Here is a 17,626-nt window from a genome sequence, read left to right as displayed (position 1 = left end):
CAGAAGAGCGGAGGGAAAGTTATGCTGTTTGGGTAAAAGTCTTCAATAATAATGAAGTATGAATGGCTGATATGGTGAGAAACACTGCAGACTTCAAAGCAAGGTGGCTGAATAATAAAAATCATCAGATGTTCAGATTGGATCTGAGATAAACTCCAGAAATGTCGAGTCAGGATGTGGACATGTTAAAGCAGGTTCCTCACGGTGGTTCTGTGTGTGTGTGTGTGTGTGTGTGTGTGTAGCCGCAGACAGCTGTGACCTGGCTGGTATGAGTAACGGTGGTTGTGCGTTCCTGTGCCTGCGTGCTCCTCAGATCAGCGCTCACTCACCCAAGTACACATGCGCCTGTCCCGACGGCGAGGAGCTGAGCCCGGACACGCGACTGTGTATCCCCAGTGAGTGGTCACACACCCTCTGACCAGTGCAGAGCTCCACGCTGTGACCACCAGTCACACCACAGACACAACAACACTACTATATCCAGAGACATACAGGGGATGAAGTGACTCTTTCAGGGGGAAATTTCTTCTATTTAACAAAAAACAGATCAATCTTTAGTTTAGAGTTCTTCCAATTCTGGATTCTGATTGGCCAGAAAGGGTTCATTAATTAGAGGTTTATTATTATTATTATTTATTCATTATTAATGTGTTCACACTAACAAGTACTGACTTGTTGCTCAGTAATTATTTTTTCTTGACCTATAATGTTGTGGTCCTGTTAAATGACTGTTGTGTGAGAGGTCCATGCTAATAATAATAATATTCATAACATTTGTATGCCTTCCACTGTGTCACCAGTCCAGAACATCACAGTCACACCGACGTTCCCCAGCTTTCCTCCAAACAGCAGCACTGTGGAGTCAGAGGCAGTGACGGAGGCAGGAGTGGACGTGGTGATCCAGGAGGTCTCGGTCAGTTCAGAGGTCGTGACCTTTCAGGAGAACATCGCTCCATCAGAGCCAACACTGAACATCACAGCAGCTTCCACACAGATCCCCACTGTACTGCTGACCACAGCTACAGGAGAGACCAACAACCTGTCCCATCACTGTGAGTCTGTGTGTGTGTGTGTGTGTGTGTGTGTGTGTGTGTGTGTCACATTGTCAATTACACACAGATCCAGTTGTTAGCATGATGCTGGGTGGTAATGTAATTATTTATAAATAACTGTAAGCTAATGTAAACCTCTATACAACACGGTTCTCTCTCTTTCTCCCTCTGTCTCTCTCTCTCTCTTCTCCTTCAGCTGGAAATGAGTTGTTTCTCCTGGGACACAGTGTGCCTGTGGCTGTACTTGGAGTTGGAATTCCCATTGGTATGTTCCTCCTCCTTCTCTCCTCCTTCACCTCCTCCTCCTCTTCCTCCTCCTCCTCCTCCTCCTCACAGGTGCTGCTGACCAGTTTATTTTAGTGCACTGAGTGCAGTTTTTTTGTGTGTGTGTGTGAGAGAGAGAGAGAGAGAGAGAGAGAGAGACACTGCCTGTAATTTCCCTCAGCACTCTCCCAGCACAGTTGCAGATCAATCAGGTTGTGTGTGTGTGTGTGTGTGTGGTGTGTGTTTTTCACCAATTTATAGTCTGTTCCTATCTGTTTCTCGTCTGCCTCCCTCTCTTTCTCTTTCTTATTCTGTTTGTATCTGTCTCTCCTCTCTCTGTGTCTCTTTCTATCTGCCCCCCCCACCCCCATCTGTCTGCCTGTCTGGGTCTCTGTCTCTCTCTTCCTGTACTTCTTTAAATAAAACAGTAAGATTTTGGAATGAAGGATCAGAAAACAGTTCTTATAAACGTTTGTCCTCAGTGAGATTTAAATTGTCTTGCAGAATTAATATCATTTTTATACATTTATTCATCTTCTTAATAGCTACTTACGTGCACTTCCTGTACTTACATGCACTTCCTGTACTTATGTGCACTTCCTGTACTTACATGCACTTCCTGTACTTACATGCACTTCCTGTGGTGTGTGCAGTGGCGTTCGTGCTGCTTCTCTCCACTTCCTGTCTGATTTATCGTAACTGGAGACTCAGGAGCACCAAGAGCATGAACTTTGACAACCCCGTGTACCGTAAGAGCACCGGCGAAACCGAGGAGGACGAGATCCACATCGGGAGGAGCGAGGGGCTCGCCACACACCACCACCCTTACCCAGTGCCTGTAGTCGGCACGGCAACGTGTCCGCCGTTCATCGCTCTTCCTCTGGGCGGCGCCGTTACGGATCCGGTCCCTCACTGGTACACGGAGCCGCCCACCATCACCAGCACCACCAAGTGAGAGTGAGTGACTCGGTGTGAGAGTCAGGGTTTCCATGGGAACAGTGTATAAAGCGCGTCACGAGACGCCGAGCCGAGACACAAGTTTGTACACCCGCTAGATGTTACGTAGCAGGGGTGTGTATCTCTCGAATGATCCGGTGTGTGAGTGATGAATTTTAAGGAAAGTGGTCATGTAAAGATACGACTAGAGACGCAGTGCTGTAGAGACACAGTAGCCCCGCCCCCTTTTCTCAGGAGAGAGAGAGAGATAAATAATCATAAATTAGCTGAGCACAGAGGCGACCGTATCGATTCACTCCAGACTAAATATCAATACAGCATTTTTCTTCATGTTTAGCTCTGCAGGAACGATGCAGATTTACAGCCTGGTTATTTTATATTTTTAAATGATTAAACATGGAGGTCGAGACGGGAATGCGCCAAACATTACCAAACATAAACATTTTTTTACAAAACCTATGCAAAAGCAGGCTCCTGCAGGAAGTAATGTCTTTACGTAAAGCTGCTGAAAAAGGAAAGCTCACAAAGATTTTCATTTTATCCCTTTATACACATAAAGTACACTGATCAGCTATAACACTCTGACCACTGACCACTGACCGCTGACGTGAATAAGACTGAGTATCTCCTCATCATGGCACCTGTTAGTGGGGGGGATATATTAGGCAGCAAGTCAACATTTTGTCCTCAAAGTTGATGTTAGAAGCAGGAAAAATGGACAAGTGTAAGGATTTGAGCGAGTTTGACCAAAAGGGCCAAATTGACCACTGGATCAGAGCATCTCCAAAACTGCAGCTCTTGTGGGGTGTTCCCGGTCTGCAGTGGTCAGTATCTATCAAAAGTGGTCCAAGGAAGGAACAGTGGTGAACCGGAGACAGGGTCATGGATGGTCAAGGCTCATTGATGCACGTGGGGAGAGAAGGCTGGCCCGTGTGATCCGATCCAACAGACGAGCTACTGTTGATCAAACTGCTGAAGAAGTTAATGCTGGTTCTGATAGAAAGGGGTCAGAATACACAGTGCAGGACGGGTCAGGGCACCAACACAATATTAGACAGGTGGTCATAATGTTATGGCTGATCAGTGTAATCAGGTTTTGTTTTTGTCAGCCATCTTTACTAAATTTTGATGAGGCTTGTACACGCTTCTATCGTGACGTCCTCCACTTTTTTCGCTTTACTTAATGGAACAGGGGATTTGTAGAAACCCTGACCATAAAGACAATTAGTTCAGCTTGAGGTCATATTTTGGATGTTGCATCCAAGTCAAACTGAAATCTCTCTCTCTCTCTCTCAATTTTCTACCAGTCTTGTTTCTTCCAGACTGCAGTAAAGGAGGCAGAATTAGCACTGCATCAACTGCTACATTAGCATTGTAATAAAATTCAGCTCAGAAGTTGTTTGTTAGTCAGTGGAACACTCCGCGTGTTGTGTTGGTGAAACCTGTTCACAGGAAACAGGAAGTACACAGAAGGTTCTTTACCTCATGTGTGGACTGAAGTGTGCAGTATTGTCTCAGGGAGTTGGTACACTGTGTGTGTGTGAGTGTGTGTGTGTTGGATGAGGATTACTGGAAGATGTCTCATTATAGATGTGTGTATATATATATAAAAATACCACCTGCAGTTTGTTTTGTTGTTCAGTTTGCGCCTCGTTTCAACCAAATCTGCAGCAGATCAGAATTCGGGCTCCTGTACTGATCTGTGAGAAGAACCGCAAAGCTATTTCGGTCCAGTTTCACTCAAGGGCAGCTGATAAGAGAGCGAGGAGGAGGAGACGGCGGTGAGCGAGACAGAACACACCTCGGTCAGTTCACTTTTATTTCTGTAGAATCTGGACAGTGGTCACAAAGCAGCTTTACAGAAATACAGACAGAACATTTCAAATGGATCACATAAATACGTAAGACATCACGGCTTGTGTTATCGGTTACACTATGAGAAGGTGACGCTGACCTTGAGTGACCTTGGTGCCGAGATGTTCTGTGCTGGAGTTAGATATATCTCCATAGTGGAAGAGGAAGGTGTGTGTGTGTGTGTGTGTGTGTGAGAGAGCCTTGTTTGTGTGAAAGCTGAACTGTTTTCATACAAATACTTTTGATACGATTATGTAAAAAAATAAATGTACATAAGATTTTAGATGATGCTGTCAGCCAGTTCATTTATTTGTATGAAACTATGATTTTCCTGGATATAAATATGAATTATGTTCCAAAGTTTTCTCTTCTTATTCATGTGTATTTATCTTTATCTTTCCTTTTGCTTTGATTCACTTCTTTGTTTACTGAACGTTCTTGTTTTAGTGCCTTATTTCAGTGCATTCCTGCTTTCTATTTTATTTCAATCTCATTCTCTCTGTCTCTCTCTCTCTCTGGATTGTTATAAAGCAATTTCAAAGCTTTGTGTCTCCTCATCTTTCGCTCGGGCGTCTCGGCGAACTCTCTACAGAGTGTAAAGTTAATGAGATGTGATTGTGCTCTGGGTTTAATGTTGCTGCACCGTGTTCACTGAAGGGACACGTTACTGATGTAGTGCCTCCATTTACTTTCAGCTCCTTCATCAGGAATCCTTACTTCCTAATCACACACACAGCTCATGCTGTCTGATTTATTCTCAGAGCAGAGGGATCAGACGTTCAGGAGATCCAGGAGATGTAAAGGACACACATTTGTCCACACGCAGGTTAGTGACACTCAGGGTCAGTTACAATCACTAATGCAGATCAGTGTTGTTTCTATATGTCTTCTCGGACCCGGGTCTCTGGCATCGGAGGCGGATGCACTAACAGGGAGGCTAAAGACTGCAGCCTCTGGCGCCAGTCACTAGTTCTCCTCATGAGGTCAGGGGATTGAGGTTTACCTGCACAACACCTACCGCTGGCCTCAGTTACATATAGTAACAGATCAAAGCTGTTGATTAATTTCTATCACATGTGGTAGGAGTCTCCAGTGTCTCCACTGAGGTAAAGCTGGAACTTTCCCGCGTCTTTAGGAAAGAGGAGTTTACACTGCTTTCTTATTAACATGCGGAACAGGATGTGTGTGTGTGTTTTCTCTTATTAAGCTGGTGAGGGAACTACTGTTTATAGCTGCTATAAGAGAAGTGACAACAGGAAGTAACTCGTGAGACAGAAGAGTCTGTGACCACAGGACAGAAGCTGAGGATTATAGATGAGATGGCAAAACTGTAGAAAGTGTACCGTAGGAACGCTCCAGCACAAACAATTTACAGTTCAGTCAACAGACCATAGACAAATCCACCTTTCAGGCATGACTAATAATAATAATAATAATAATAATAATAATAATAATAATAATAATAATAATAAAAGCACCTTATTAGTCAAATAAAATGAATTATGACAGAAGAATATTGAAAATATGTAGATATTCCAGTAAAATGTAGATATTCCAGTAGGAACCTGAAGTGAAGTTCTCCACAGGGTGGGTTCTCGCCTCTAAGCCATCTTGCATTTGTCGTGGGTTTTAGCGCTGGTGCTCCGAGCCTTCAGCAGGTCAGCGATCTCTGTGTGTGACGCCTGTGTGGCCAGAGACAGAGCGCTGCGACTTCCCTGTAACAAACAGAGCACACCGACCTTACACTAGTGACCAGTGTCTCTGGAGCTAAAAGTGATGACCGCCAGATTAGCATCATGTAGCCTGTGTAAATCACATCGCTGTCCCATCACAGGACACGTCCATGTGTTTTCTGACACTTTATTTGTATTGTTTTTTGTATAGATATTAGTTGTCTGTGTTTGATGAGAGCAAGAGGTGTTTTTTTGTGCTACACAGAAGCCTGGAAAATGTCCTTTAAATATTAATATTTAAATGTGTATTAATGAAGTCAAGTAAAATATTTCTTTACAGAGAATTGCCAAGAATATTTTAGGACAGAAATATTTACAATGTTGTAAATAAAAAAAATTGAAAATAATACTAATCATGTGTAGGTAAAGAGAAAAACTACCTGAGCTGATTTATGTTCAGAATGTGAATCTCAAATGAAGCTGTTAAAGTAACATAAAAAAAGAAAAAACAAGTTAATCCATAAACCTTTAGTCAGATAAATAGAAGTAAATAGAGCTTTAAAGTGAAAGCACAGGGGCACTGTCCAGTAAGAGGAGGTTAGACTTCAGCTGTTGTTCAGAAGTGCAGTTGAATCTGTGTCCACTAGGCGGCGCTCACACTGAACTGAACCCACTTTCTACCTGCAGTGAGAAACTCACTCCCTGTGTTTCTCGCTTCAGGCAATAAATGTATCTTGTGTTTACTGAAAACTCAGTCATCTTATTAGGACAAAACACACAATTAAAAAATATAATCCTCTCTATGACTGATACCTTATCCGTGAGGTTGACATCGCAGTCCGGATCCTCCAGCAGAATTCGGACGATGTCGGTGTGTCCGCGGTCGCAGGCGCTGATCAGAGCCGTGGTTCCTGCTTGATCCTGAGCGTTAACGTTTGCTCCGTGAGCCAGGAGGAGTCTCACCGTGGACGCTCGGCCGTGTCTGACCGCAAGGTGGAGCGCCGTCTGACCCACCTGTACAGGACACAGTGTTGGGGACGTTTAATAACACACCCTGGGTAACTAGCTTAAGACGAAAAAAGTCAGACCTGATCCAAATCAGTGTAGTTACTCACCTGACCTGCACGAGTGTTAACATCGCCTAACTCCATCAGCTGCTGGACCACCTTTATATCCATATCAGTGTCCAGCGGCTGGAGAGATGCCAAGGTGACCGCTGTGTAGCCGGTCTTATTCTTCAGGTCCACGTCACACACACCTGGAGAAAAGAGAGAACCGGATGAAGAATGTCTCTGTAAACAACACTGAAAATGACAGAAAGTACAAGCTTTTTATTTCTGAATATTCTGGGATATGGTTTATTAATTTTGGCATTCTAGCAGTTTCTGGTTCCATCGCAGCTCTGTCCTGTTTTTAGCCGAGCAGCAATTCAGGATTGGCTCACTTTGCCCTGAACAGTGGTTTGGATGCTTCTAGTTGTGTCAGTGTGTGTTGGTGGATTTCAGTAGAAAAAATCCTCATGACTGAAACTTTCCTCTTGGACAGTCATGGATCTATTCAGGAACATATTAAAATATTTATAAGATAAACAAAGAGTAACAGAGTTTCTAGAGTAACAGGACGTTTCAGGCCAAAATCTTTCATTAACTATGCAAGAAAAGAGGCTGTAGGAGGTTCTGACTCTCTGGACATGTTCTTCTCAGAGACCAGTGAAGTCAACCTGTCTCTATCTGTGAGACATGCTCCCTCTTCTGCTGGGCAAGTGGTTTGAGATTTGTTTGTATAGATATTCTAGCACATTCTGTGACAATCAATTAGCTACGACATTACAGATGTTTATCAGTCTCAAAAAAAGTTGAAGATAACAAAAAAAGGTCAGATCTGTTAATTGGTGATGCACTGAGCCAAAAAAAAACAAACCCTTTCATGGCACTGTGTCCTGCCTCAGCCAAAAATAGAAGGTTAATTGGTGTAGTTGTGGTCAGCAATGACCCGGAGCAGCTGTAGTGTGATTTAAGGCAAGTGCAGAGGGAGGGAAGTGAAATTTTTGGGCAGTCACAGCCGGACACATGGGATAAGAACCACAGAACACTGACCGGGTTAAAAAAATAGCCCTTAATAAACTGAACTGCATTTAAACAGTGTTTTGAAAAGTCAGTGGTCAGATCAAACACTGTGACTAGCCACAATATTGTAATGGTTTTGTTATGTTTGTTTGTTATGTTATGTTTTTGAAAGCTGAAACAAGGTGAAGGTCTAATTAAAGAAGAGGAATACCCGTGTCCAAGAGGAGCTTCACGATGCTGAAGTTGGAGTTGGACACGCTGTAATGCAGGGCAGTGTTTCCGTTATCGTCCACCATATTGACCAGGAACTGCAGCACCGCAGGGGTTTCTGTGGCCACTTCGTTAATGTACAGAGCGACTGTGTCAGCGCTCGAGTTCTCCTCAGCGCACACATGGAACCACTGCTGGAACACCACGGTCAGTGCCTGCCTCTAGACATCAAGAAGATAATAATTGTGATAGTCAGAAGGTCAAACTCCACGCTGAAGTCCTAAAACCGTGCAGTTTTGTGAATTACCATTTCATCATTTGGTTCAGAAACTTCATCCATGTGCTTCTCTAAGAAGTGACACGCCTTCATGAAGTCAGCGTCTACCCACCTGAAAAAAAACAGGTATCAGTAGGACACAATGATCAGGTTTAGGTTCATGTAAAGTGATGACGTCTCACCTTCGTCCTTCACCATGTAATGCCTCTTCTGATTCACCTCCTGAACTTCTGCCATTCTGCGTGTCCTCTTTTTCTACCACCTGATCTTCAGGACATTGTGCTTCACACATACTGTCCTGCTCATCGTGATGTCCTTCAGCCACTCTCAAGTGTGTGGTCTCTGTAAAGGTTTCTCCAATAAGCTCTTGTGTTCTGGTGCTCGGTGTAGAACTTGGCATCTCTTCAGTTTGGAAAATGTTTTGGTTAACTCCCTCCTCAGCAGGATCCTTTGGCCTTGTGCAGCCTTCCTCTACTTCACCAGAATAGCTAAAAAACAAATTTGTAGTAATCAGATTAAAATTACTGACCAGTACCAAACCCAGATGTTTGTAATGCCATATATAAGAGTATATCAACAGGTTACCGATCTCTTCCATTGTCTTGTTTAGGATATTCCCATGTCTCCAGCACAGATATTTGGTCCTCCATCATGGACTCCTGAGCTTAAATGATCAAGAGTACAGGTACAAATATGAGTTACACATTGTTTCACTCTCCCGTGTGCTGAGGGACGGCCCACCCTTCAGCCATCCTACACTCTCATATCCTGGAGACCTGGCTGAGGATTAAACCAGCAGCCTCTCAACCCAGAGGTGAAGCTCATCCATATGAGAGACAGGATCTCATACTATAAAGATGAAATGTAATCTCCTCTGTCCTGAAGATTTAAGAAAACTTACAGCATTAGCTCTGACTGATACAAGGAGCTGTAATAGTAACCCATTAGAATGAGAACCTACTTCACGACTGTCAGAGCTGCTGTTCTAGAAACACATTCTGACTGAAATTCAGTAGTGCTGTGTTAGAGCTTTACCTGATGGTGGTGCATCTCCTCCAGGTGATATATAGAGTGTAAGCAGGTTGACTAAAGAGACCAGCTGTGTTTGGATGGAGCAGACCCGTGGGGGTAGGTGTTCAGATGACAACTCTTTTCCTGATCCTTTGTCTCTGCAAAGACACTTCCACTGCTCCTGAAGGAGCTCTCGGACTTTATTCACATGGTGCTCCATGTCTGCTTGTGATCCTGCAGGTCCGCTTGTTGCACATGTTTTAAATTCTTCATCTGAACCCAACTGGTTAGTTTTACTCGATTCAGATTCAGGTGAGTACAACTGAACAGATGGTTCTGACACCAGGTCCGGTGTGTTCCTCAGGCTGTCTGGTCTAACCCAGATGCCTTCTGCATGCCGTTTGGTTAACTCATTGATTCTCTCATCCTTGAAACGGCTCTCCCGTTCTTGTTCCTTTAGAAGATTTGTCGTCCTTTCCAGATCAGACTCGTGTTCTTGAAGCTTCTGCTCTAGAACTGTGACTTTCTTCTGCAAAGACTCAACGAGGGACTCTGCTTCAGGATCTGGCTTAGTTGCTTGTGAATTTTTTTCTGTGGCTATCGTGATCGCGTCGACTTGCTCAGAGGAAGCCTTGACGTTCTCTTCCAACTGATCATACTCCCGATCCATCCAGTCGTCGTTTGCTTTGTTTTTCTTCTCCACTATCTTCACCGTGCTTCTAGGAAAATCCGTTATCAGGATGTTGTCCGTTTCGGATTGGAAGGTATGCAGGAGTCTCTCTCGCTCTTCCTGCAAGATACATATCTGTGCTTTCAGTTCTGGTATGATCCTGATCTCCTCTTCCAGCTCACCGACTCTCTGTAGAGCTGCGGTCAGCTGCTGAAACGTCCCGTTCACTCCACCAGGACTGTGGAAGACGTCTTCGGTGGAACCGTTTTGCGAGAGGAAATCCTTCGAACCGTTGGGGCTGGTCGGGTCCTCGCTGGAGTATTTTCTCAGTAACACTGTTAGGGGCAAACTGGAGGCTCGCAGTAGATTTGGCCTCACGTGTGGTCCCAGCGGCTGCTCATCAAACGCCTGTGAGGTTTTGTAGGGAGACTCCGATGGCCTGCTGTAACGAACTGACTCGCCGTCACTGCACTGGATACGACACGGCTGCTGGGAGTCTGCGAGTCGAGTTCTGGGAAATAAAATACTTGTTGAGTTCCACTGAGAGGGTCTGCAACCGTACCCAGGTAAGCTGAGGTTACGTGACAGGTTGCCGCTGCTCCGCCCACGTGGTCTACGCTGAAGCTGCACCCTTTTGATGGTGTTGCCCTTTTCAATGTCCTCCACATATTTAACGAAATCCAGGTCCAGATGAAATCCGTAGGGGGTTTCGACAGAATAGGAGGGGGGTCTTCTATGACTTCCGTTTTCTTTTGGAGCAACGCCATTTACTAAAAAAACAGGCAATTATTAAACGTTGGCTTCCAGACAGCCATGGAATTTAGTCTAGACGGATAAACCAGAGGATTTAGAGCGGTTACCTTTCTGCGTGTCCATTGTTTGTGGGACTCAATTATTATTATTTTTTTAGCTTGATGGAATTTTCATACCTTGTTTAACCTGAGAATAGAAGAATAATGACAACAGACTGATATCAGAATGAGAGAAAAAGAAGAAAGAGACTTGTGCTAATGTGTGATTATTCTAAATCTGCCCATGCAGTCGGGCAGTTGAGCTCATGCTGATCTTAAATTCCACTCTCTGAGACCTTTCTGCAAATGTGTACAAATGCAACGTCAAACCGTCCTCCAAAAATCAGCGTGAACGTTTGTTTTAATGTGGAACTAAGTAGCGCAACAATAACACTTTCCTTTGAAGCTCTGATTCCAGTCTGGAAATTTTGTTGTCTTGTTCTTTGTTACTGCAGATGTGAGGGACAGCAGAGGAACCAGATGAAGCTCTAAAACATGGGGGATTTAATATTCCTCTCTGCTGTTTGGTTAAAAATAAATACAGCCATTATAACACAGTCTTACACCTTAACTTGTGCAAGTGTGCCATGGTCAGAAATGGACCCGGTGTCCTTCACTGTTGAGAAGATTTTGTCCTCAAGCCTTCAGCTCCACCTCAACTCTCTCTCTCTCTCCGTTTCTTTTTCTGCTCCTGACCACGCAGCACCACAAAGCAGCCACAGCCCAAACAATGTCAGCTATGCCGTAAACACACAAACAGCTGAAACCAAACCTTTCTCAGACAAACTGCATCTCTTCTACAACCCTCACTGCATCCTGAGCAGAACCTGTCTCATCAAAACCCTCCTCCTAACACAAGCTCCATGGATATAATCAGGAACCTGGTCGCTTCATGATCCTTCCATTCTCAGCTTCAGTCTTATACCAAACTGCAAAAAAGATGCAGCCATCTTCATTTTCCAGGGAAGTGGAACTCGGAACAATCACCCTGAAGTTCAGACAGTTCTTTATGACAACAACTTCTCTTTTTTGGCATCTTCTTTTATAGCATCTTCACCAACACGACCCTTACAGAGCATTAGCATGATGATGGAAATCATAAAACCCTAACAGCAGGCAGATAACAGGAAATAATATAACCTGAAAATTTCTATTTACTCGAGATGGCAAACTCACGGATTATCAGAGGTTACACTGAAAAATATAAATAAAGAAATAAATTAATAAATAAGGTGTAATTAACGTCTTATTACTGTTTATTTAAAGAGAAAGTATTATTCATTATTATCAGTTATTGTTTTTAATTATTTAACTAATAATTTTTTGTTCCATCTCCTTAATATCCTTCTGTTGTTTTTGTTTTATATGAAATATTTTCTTCTTTCTTTCAGTCGAATTATTGCTCCCTGTAAGCACATATTTCTGCCCCTCCCCCTTCCCCATCAAACACCCCCCACCCCTCTTACCCTCACCCCCAAAAATCCCTGCTCTCATTTAAATACATTTTTTTCCATGGCAGTCCTTCATTCCTTCTCGGACCACAAATTGGACCTGAGACGAATCAAAGCCCCCTAAACCCTTCAAAAGTAAAAGCATTTAGTGAAGACGTTTTATTTGGGTGTTTGTTTCAGCAGCAGTTTGCAGTGTGCAGGTTTTGGGTAATGGATGTGGTACAGAATAGAGACTTGAAAGCAGTAAACAGAACCTGAACTCGGTTCTGCTGCCGGTGCCAAAACCGGGATTATATAGCGTTTGGGTCGATTTGACCACAGTGATTCGGAGACGTTTGACCGCACGTGTTTATGGTGTTGGAATTCTGCCTGTGGATTTGATTTTTTGCGAAATGTTTTCTTTTTCCACCTCATATACTGAAAACTTGGTTTTGTTTATTCTCACACAATGGAGTTCGACAGTAACAAGCCATTCCATTCTTCCTGTTCGGGCCCCCTCAGCGGTGTGGTTTCCTCGGCACACAACCTCATTCCTTCTCGTCTATTTGGAGTTTGGGGTTGAGGACGGAGGCCAAAGCCCGTGTGTGTCCCTCTCTGACCCTCCATTTGTGTGGTGAGGGTGTGGAAGCTCCAAGTGTCTCTCTTTCACAATGAGAACTGTGTCATAAAGAACTGTCTTTCCTTTTTATACTCTCTCTCTCTCTCTCTCTCTCACTCTCTCCTTCTCTCTCTCTCTCTCTCACACACACACATACACATCTGTTTTTCAGATCTGTTTCAGTACTTTTCTTTACCACCTTTTATTATTTCTACCGTCTCGCTCCATTTCCTTTTTTCTCCCCGTTCAGGCCAGAATCTGGATGGTGCAGACCATCTTGGCTCGCTGCCAAGGGCAATAATGACAAATGCACAGCGCATTGAGACCTTGCATGGGGAAAACTGCAGCAAACACACGCAACTTCACCATCTACACCCTGAAATGACATTAAATCCTGTTTGTATCCTGTGCGGCATTGGAGCGGATCTTCTCATTGTCCTCACTGAACAATCGCTCCTTCTTTTTCTTCTCATCTCTGTGAAGTTTTTTTTTAATGTGCACAAGAAACCTGGTCACTCCAGAAACATGAGGAAAACAAAAACAAATCCTTTGCACTAAATCTAAAACTTTGAAAATCCTTACCTGTCTTGTTACAGGTTTGGCATCAGCTCCCCCTCCTCCCCTGATGGTATGTTCCAGTCTAGCTCCAGTGGAGCATGTTCTTCCCCCCGCGGCGTCTCACACACGGAGTGGTCCGAGTCGGTGGGATGTAAAAACCTCCTCAATGTGAAATTCTTTGAAAACATAAAGCAGTATTATTGTGTTGGGAACTGAGAACAGGGAGGATGGATGTGGGCGCTCACGCCTCCCTCTGTCCAATCATAGCAGGTGGGAGTGGTGAAAACATAACAGCTTGGCCAATAGGAGTGCGTGGGCATGGCTTTGTGCATTGTGGTGCTAAAGAGACGTTTATAAAAACAAGAGCCATGTGTCAGAAATTTTTAAAAGGACTGCAACTAATGCTAAGAACCTAGGGTTACACACACACACATACACACACACACAATCACAGAGCCAGAGTGTAACTTAATACACCACAGATGGCCTCAACATCCACTTTAATCAAAAAATACCACAGGGTTTAGACGAGCTCACAGCAGACTGTTAAACCCTCTCAGGACATGGCAGTGATGCCGACACATCCCATTGCTCTCAGGGGTTTTCAGATCATTCCCATTAAACTCACTCAACTTATCTTCTATCAACATCCCCTCACTAGCTGGTGCTTTTTCCCCTGGTCACAACATTAACTCCAGAGAAAACCCAGGAATCCAGCAGAGGAACCTTTTTACATCATCACAAAGATCTGGCAAAACAAATTAGACACATGACATGTTGTTAAGTACAAGTTCTTATTTTCTTCACGAAATTATGGTGACAGCACTAGGGGTGTAAGGATACAACGAATCAGAGCGTATTGCTTGCCTGAATATCGTACCTTTAATGAGTTTCATTTTGTTTTCTTAATGAATCACACGTAAAGACCATGGTGTCATTATTAACATTTAAAATATGAAACTTTTATAATTGATATTTAAACCAAATGAAAGTAGAAACCCAAAGCTCGAGTTCAGGCAATGTTTATTTTTGCTGTTTATATAAAAAAATCTCATTTAATACAACTGTGGGTTAAGGGCCTTCCTCAGGGACCCAGCAATGGCAGCTTGGTGGATCTGGGACTCGTCCTCACAACCTTCTGATCGCTAGACCAAAGCCTTAACCACTAAGCTACCACATCCCCTTTCTTCTTCTTTTCCCTTCAGTGGTGGCCACAGCAAATCAATATACCTCCTCTTTGGCCTTCCTCTTTGCCTCCTGCCTGTCAGCTCCATGTCCAACACTCTCCTACCAATATACTCACTCTCTTAATCTGTCCTCCCTAACTTTGACCCCCAAACGTCCAACATGAGCTGTCCCTCTGATGTACTCGTTCCTGATCCTGTCCAACCGTGTCACTCCCAAAGAGAACCTCAACATCTTCAGCTCTGATACCTCCAGCTAGCATATCCCCTTTAGATATCATTATTATTAATATTATTTTGTTGTGCATTTGTTGAAAGACTCCTTATAAAACAGGTTACAGGCAGACAATAAGGCAAAAATCAGAAAGAATCTAAATTAAATCATTTCCATTTTGAATATTGTTGATAGTTTTACTGGCAGAAAAGTGTTCCAGAATTCAGCAGTAAATATTTCAGAAGTGTTGCTACACATAGAATCTGCAGCAGATAGCAAAAGCGTTCTAATCTTTTATTATAAAGTCCTCTGGTGCATCCAGAGAACAGAAAGAGTCCACTGATGGTCCAGTGTAAATAACGACACATGCTCTTGGATTACCACAGGAGGAGTAAGGTCATGTTTGCACTGATTCCCTCTGATGTAGGTTAACATTTAACCGTCGACTCGCTATGACCCTCTGTGAAGTCTGAAACTCATCACTGTCCAAAATAAACTTTCTATACAATGGCAAGAACAGGTTTGCATGAAAAAAAAAAAAAAAACAGGTTTAATCCCAGGCCTAATGCTCCTCTATATTTTGTCACTTTCCAGTTTAAAGAATGTTTAATCACATGACAGAATGGATTTATCATTAAAATAAAACAGAGATTATTTGGTCAGTGAGAGATTTATATGTCCGGCCATTTTTCTACACAAAATGGAGAAATGTTCTGGTCGTGTTTTTTTTTGTTGAGAAGTTAGAGTGCTCGTGGCGGGCTAACAGAGCTTTATGCTGCCGGAGTGACCACAGTACATTAGAGAACACGCTAACCCTCAATTTTCAGACGGCATGCTGCCACTGAAACCGTGGCAGGAAGAAAATCAAATGACATGTTGCATCATCTCATGGAAAAATATCATGGAAAAGTCTGTGAAGAGGTTTCTCAAGTGTTTACTTATGACTTTGGGTCTAAAAGGCATTCGGTGGTAGGATCTCTACAGCGCACTGAATATTTCTCTGCATATAAAAACCTCGGCTAGCTTTCCCGCAGATGCTTTAAACGATTTCATTACAAGAACAGTTCCTTGCACCTTATTAAACAGTCCTGCTTCAGCGTGACCGGGGAACAGACTGTCTTACAGTGAGTCCAGGGGTGAGAGTCTGGGATACGACCGGTCCAGAAGCTGCATCTGTAACTAAAAACAAGAGTTCAGTGTCTGCTGTTATTTAGAGTTCTCAACATTTCAGCACTTCATTTATAATTACTAACACACATTTACTGCTAAACTACCATTTCTCAAATAAACGTTTGGAAACCTTTTTCTGTTTTGGACATATAAATGAGCACAAGACAATAATAATAAACAAATTGTGGATTAAAGGTCATAAAAGTGTGACATGTGGCAAGGGCTGATTAGGAAAAATCTCAAAATCGAAGATACTTTTTGTGTTCCTGTCCAGTGTACCGTCTATAATCCAAAGGCACACCAGTGAATTTGGTTTAATCATTAACCCTTTCTACCACAGGACAAATATAAAAGGACTTTGGGCTTCTTCAGACACAGAGGGCTGAAAGATCTCCAACAACAATGAAGCTAGCTCATCCCAGTGTGGAGAATCATGCCACCATCAAGCTGGCCTTGCTACTGTTATTTACGTTCTCCACCAACGCTTTCCCAACAGCAGAGGACACAGAGGAGCCAAACATGTCTCCATCAGAGCCTCGCTCAGCTTTTGCAGCCCTGGATGAAGTCCGGCTCATCGCTAACGGTCTCCTGCAGCTAGGGAAAAACCTGAGGGACTTTGTACAAAAGACAAAGAGCCAGATCAGTGACATCTTGCAAAAGCTCAACATTTTTGATAAGTCCTTCAACAAGCTGTCTGTGCTAGCCAGTGAGATCAAAGAGAAAGAAGAGGAGTTGAAGAAGACCACTGTGGTGCTCCAAGCCAACAATGAGGAGATCAAGAGCCTGTCCCTGGAGATCAACTCTAAAGTAGAGGACATCATGAGGGAGAGAGTCCAGCTGTGGAATCAGGTTGGAGGGCTTGAGGAGAAGCTGAGTGGACTTTCTCAAGGTCTTCTCTCAGCAGATCAGTTTGCAGAGATTTCAGCACTCAAAGTAAGATAATTTGGGCTTATTTCAAAGTTTTTACAAATCTCTTTTACAATGGTGTACACCTCTTACACATTAACATGACCAGCCATAAGCTATTGTGGCAGCCTCACATTTAAACATGGAAGGAAGTTTGGAGTGCAGGAGAGCAGATCTTCAAACCTTGATCCTGGTCACTGAAGAGTTCAACAGAAAAATGATCAGAAATCATGAATTTGGGACCGGAATTTCAAAAATACCAGAGCAGTCTGTGGTCATGAGACCGAGAGAATGTAATTGGTTGTGCTCTCTGCGTGGGAGGGGCATTACACTCAGGTATGTGGATGAGAGCAGATAGCAGTGTGAAAAGATGTAGCAGCTTCATGTGTCTCAGAGGCAGCAGATGCTAGGCTTCACCCTCCCTGGATTGGTAGATGCTTTGTGTCAAGTGGGAGAGAATTTTGCAAAAACGTTGTGGAGAAAATCAGTCAAAAACAAACAAAAAAAAACTTATCTGTGTTTGTATTTACATTTGCGGCATTTGGCAGACGTCCTTATCCAGAGCAACTTACAACTGAGCAGTTTAGGGTTAAGGACCTTGCTCAAGGGCCCAACATCAGCAGCTTGATGGACCTGGGATTCAAGCTCACAACCTTCCAAGTGTTAGTCCAACACTGAGCTACCGCTTGCCTCAGCGGCTGTAGGCTACATTTAATCGTT

At 43.4% G+C, this 17,626-nt stretch overlaps 3 protein-coding genes across 6 annotated transcripts in view; 2 read left to right on the top strand and 1 right to left on the bottom strand.

The window, feature by feature from the left end:
• Positions 1-3,973, top strand: part of LOC131355934 (low-density lipoprotein receptor-related protein 8-like) — a 31,024-nt gene extending 27,051 nt beyond the window's left edge. For both annotated transcript variants that reach the window (XM_058394549.1, XM_058394550.1), the window contains 4 exons: positions 243-395; positions 801-1,052; positions 1,249-1,317; positions 1,970-3,973. In XM_058394549.1, the coding sequence (XP_058250532.1) occupies positions 243-395; positions 801-1,052; positions 1,249-1,317; positions 1,970-2,271 (776 nt within the window). In that variant the 3' untranslated portion in view covers positions 2,272-3,973. The remainder of the gene's footprint in view (positions 1-242; positions 396-800; positions 1,053-1,248; positions 1,318-1,969) is intronic.
• A 105-nt stretch (positions 3,974-4,078) lies between these two features.
• Positions 4,079-17,626, bottom strand: part of LOC131355935 (KN motif and ankyrin repeat domain-containing protein 4-like) — an 18,084-nt gene continuing 4,536 nt past the window's right edge. The window contains exons 2-12 of one of the 3 annotated variants that reach the window (XM_058394554.1): positions 13,457-16,009; positions 10,895-10,973; positions 9,389-10,804; positions 8,939-9,017; positions 8,536-8,841; positions 8,384-8,465; positions 8,078-8,297; positions 6,916-7,058; positions 6,614-6,814; positions 6,241-6,280; positions 4,079-5,842 (exon numbers count right to left, since the gene is read on the bottom strand). In XM_058394554.1, the coding sequence (XP_058250537.1) occupies positions 6,257-6,280; positions 6,614-6,814; positions 6,916-7,058; positions 8,078-8,297; positions 8,384-8,465; positions 8,536-8,841; positions 8,939-9,017; positions 9,389-10,804; positions 10,895-10,910 (2,487 nt within the window). In that variant the 5' untranslated portion in view covers positions 10,911-10,973; positions 13,457-16,009 and the 3' untranslated portion in view covers positions 4,079-5,842; positions 6,241-6,256. The remainder of the gene's footprint in view (positions 5,843-6,240; positions 6,281-6,613; positions 6,815-6,915; positions 7,059-8,077; positions 8,298-8,383; positions 8,466-8,535; positions 8,842-8,938; positions 9,018-9,388; positions 10,805-10,894; positions 10,974-13,456; positions 16,010-17,626) is intronic. The other 2 variants (XM_058394551.1, XM_058394552.1) reach the window with 2 other exon arrangements.
• Positions 16,358-17,626, top strand: part of LOC131355937 (angiopoietin-related protein 3-like) — a 3,566-nt gene continuing 2,297 nt past the window's right edge. The window contains exon 1 of the mRNA XM_058394558.1: positions 16,358-16,933. Coding sequence (XP_058250541.1) covers positions 16,403-16,933 — 531 coding nt within the window. The 5' untranslated portion in view covers positions 16,358-16,402. The remainder of the gene's footprint in view (positions 16,934-17,626) is intronic.

This window comes from Hemibagrus wyckioides, linkage group LG07, assembly GCF_019097595.1.
Source record: "Hemibagrus wyckioides isolate EC202008001 linkage group LG07, SWU_Hwy_1.0, whole genome shotgun sequence".
Lineage (NCBI taxonomy): Eukaryota > Metazoa > Chordata > Actinopteri > Siluriformes > Bagridae > Hemibagrus > Hemibagrus wyckioides.
This window is presented reverse-complemented; position numbering and strand designations above follow the sequence as displayed.